General features: G+C 42.4%; 1 protein-coding gene across 1 annotated transcript in view; it reads right to left on the reverse strand.

Annotated features, from left to right (window-relative positions):
- The window catches only part of LOC102380367 (olfactory receptor 1030-like), an 882-nt gene extending 35 nt beyond the window's left edge, over positions 1-847 (reverse strand). Inside the window, exon 1 of the mRNA XM_025192300.1 lies at positions 1-847. This exon is cut by the window's left edge and continues 35 nt beyond it. Within this exon, the coding sequence (XP_025048085.1) occupies positions 1-847 (847 nt within the window).
- Positions 848-1,876: the final 1,029 nt, after the last annotated feature.

Here is a 1,876-nt window from a genome sequence, read left to right on the forward strand (position 1 = left end):
GGATCACGAGCGTATAGAACACAGAAACAATTTTGGCCTGATTAAGTGAGTCCTTGGATTGGGGGATGGCATAGATACAACTTGCTGTCCCATAGAAAACAGTGACAACAGTAAGGTGAGAAGAGCAAGTAGAAAAGGCTTTTCCCCTGCTCTCAGAGGATTTCATTTGAAGGAGGATGGTGATCATGTAGGTGTAAGACACAAGGATGATTAAAGCAGTGGTGATAGCAATAACTGTGGTAAAGATGAAAAGCACCACCTCTGGAATATATGTATTGGAGCAGGAGAGTTTGATGACAGCTGGGATGTCACAGAAAAAATGATTGATAACATTGGAGCCACAGTAGGATAACCGAAAGGCACCCGTGGTTTGCACTGAGGCACCAGTGATGCCCAAAATATATGATCCAACCACCAACTGGACACGAACCATAGGGGACATGACCACCCTATATAGGAGTGGTTTGCAGATGGCCACATATCGATCATATGCCATTGCAGCCAGAAGAAAACACTCCGTGGTTATTAGAGTAGTAAAGAAGAACATCTGAGCCACACAGCCACTGTAAACTATGGTTTTTCTCTCTGTCAAAAAGATCTCTAGTGCCTTTGGGGCAATGGCCGAGGAGTAACAGAGATCAATGAAAGATAAGTGAGCAAGGAAGTAGTACATAGGAGTATGGAGTTGGGGACTGATTCTGATTAACACCATCATTCCAAGATTCCCCATCACGGTGGTAGCATAGATGAGTAGAAACACCATGCTGATCACAGTCTGAAGCGCTGGGCGGTCTGTGAAACCCAGGAGAATGAACTCTGGCACTGTTGTATGGTTGTCTTCAGCCATGTGTTCAATACCGATAGTCTATCACAACGAGCTATGTTCACAATTAGAGATAATCTTAATAAGAACTATCTTGGATTCATGATATACTTTTTAATCTTTAGTATTTTAATCACCTGCCTAAATGCTCGTTATCTTGTGTATATATATTTATATCTGTAAGGACTACAAATGTATTATTGATACCTAATCAAAGGTAATTTTGAGTGCTATGTGGAGATAGAAACTTTGAGCAACAGTGTACTAGGGATCCACAAACTATGCACCTTAAGATCTCTCTCATTTGTAGGTTCAATCTGGTGGACTTTCTCAGTGCTCCTCTTGAATCCTATTCATCCTGGATATCTCAGTTGGTTCTCTTCTTTGAGTATCCAATTAAGTTCCTCAGTCTCCACCTGTTCCACATAAGGGTTTTTAGGGTGGCATCCTGTCCCTTTCCTGGTCACTTGGAGGGTGTATATTTGTTTTTCTATAGAGTATTTTAGTATGGATGTCCCCAGGAATATTCTATTCCTGGATGCATAGTCCTTGCATGCTCAGCTAGCTATGTAGTCATGTCAACTGATCATGTGCAGTAGCAGTCTCTTACACACAAATATTATGCATGTGTACCAGACTTTAATACCTAAAACTGGAATAACCCAGAACCCATGACTATTGGGCTTGGCTAATGAATGAGAAGTACTGGATGCATGCATGCAGTTTTGGTCCCCATAGCTCAGTGGCTACAACGTTCATCTGGGATGCTGGATATGCTGAGTTCTAGGTCCCCTGCCACCCAGAGGGAGGTTTGAAGAAGGGCTTCTTGTACTTACCAGCATGTCACTCTGACCACAGGTGAGGTTGGCATTTACCTGGGATACTGGCGGTTCTGGGGGGTATATACTAGGGAACAAAAGCCCTTTTGCTTTCTAGTGTAGCATTTGAACTATCACATCAAATATAAGTCATTACTCACTGCCATCTCTGGTATTACCTATGAGGCTGAACCACTAATGCATTCCATGAAAAAATTGCATGGTTGGCAGTACT

This window comes from Alligator sinensis, unplaced genomic scaffold (assembly GCF_000455745.1).
Source record: "Alligator sinensis unplaced genomic scaffold, ASM45574v1 scaffold287_1, whole genome shotgun sequence".
Taxonomy (NCBI): Eukaryota; Metazoa; Chordata; order Crocodylia; family Alligatoridae; genus Alligator; species Alligator sinensis.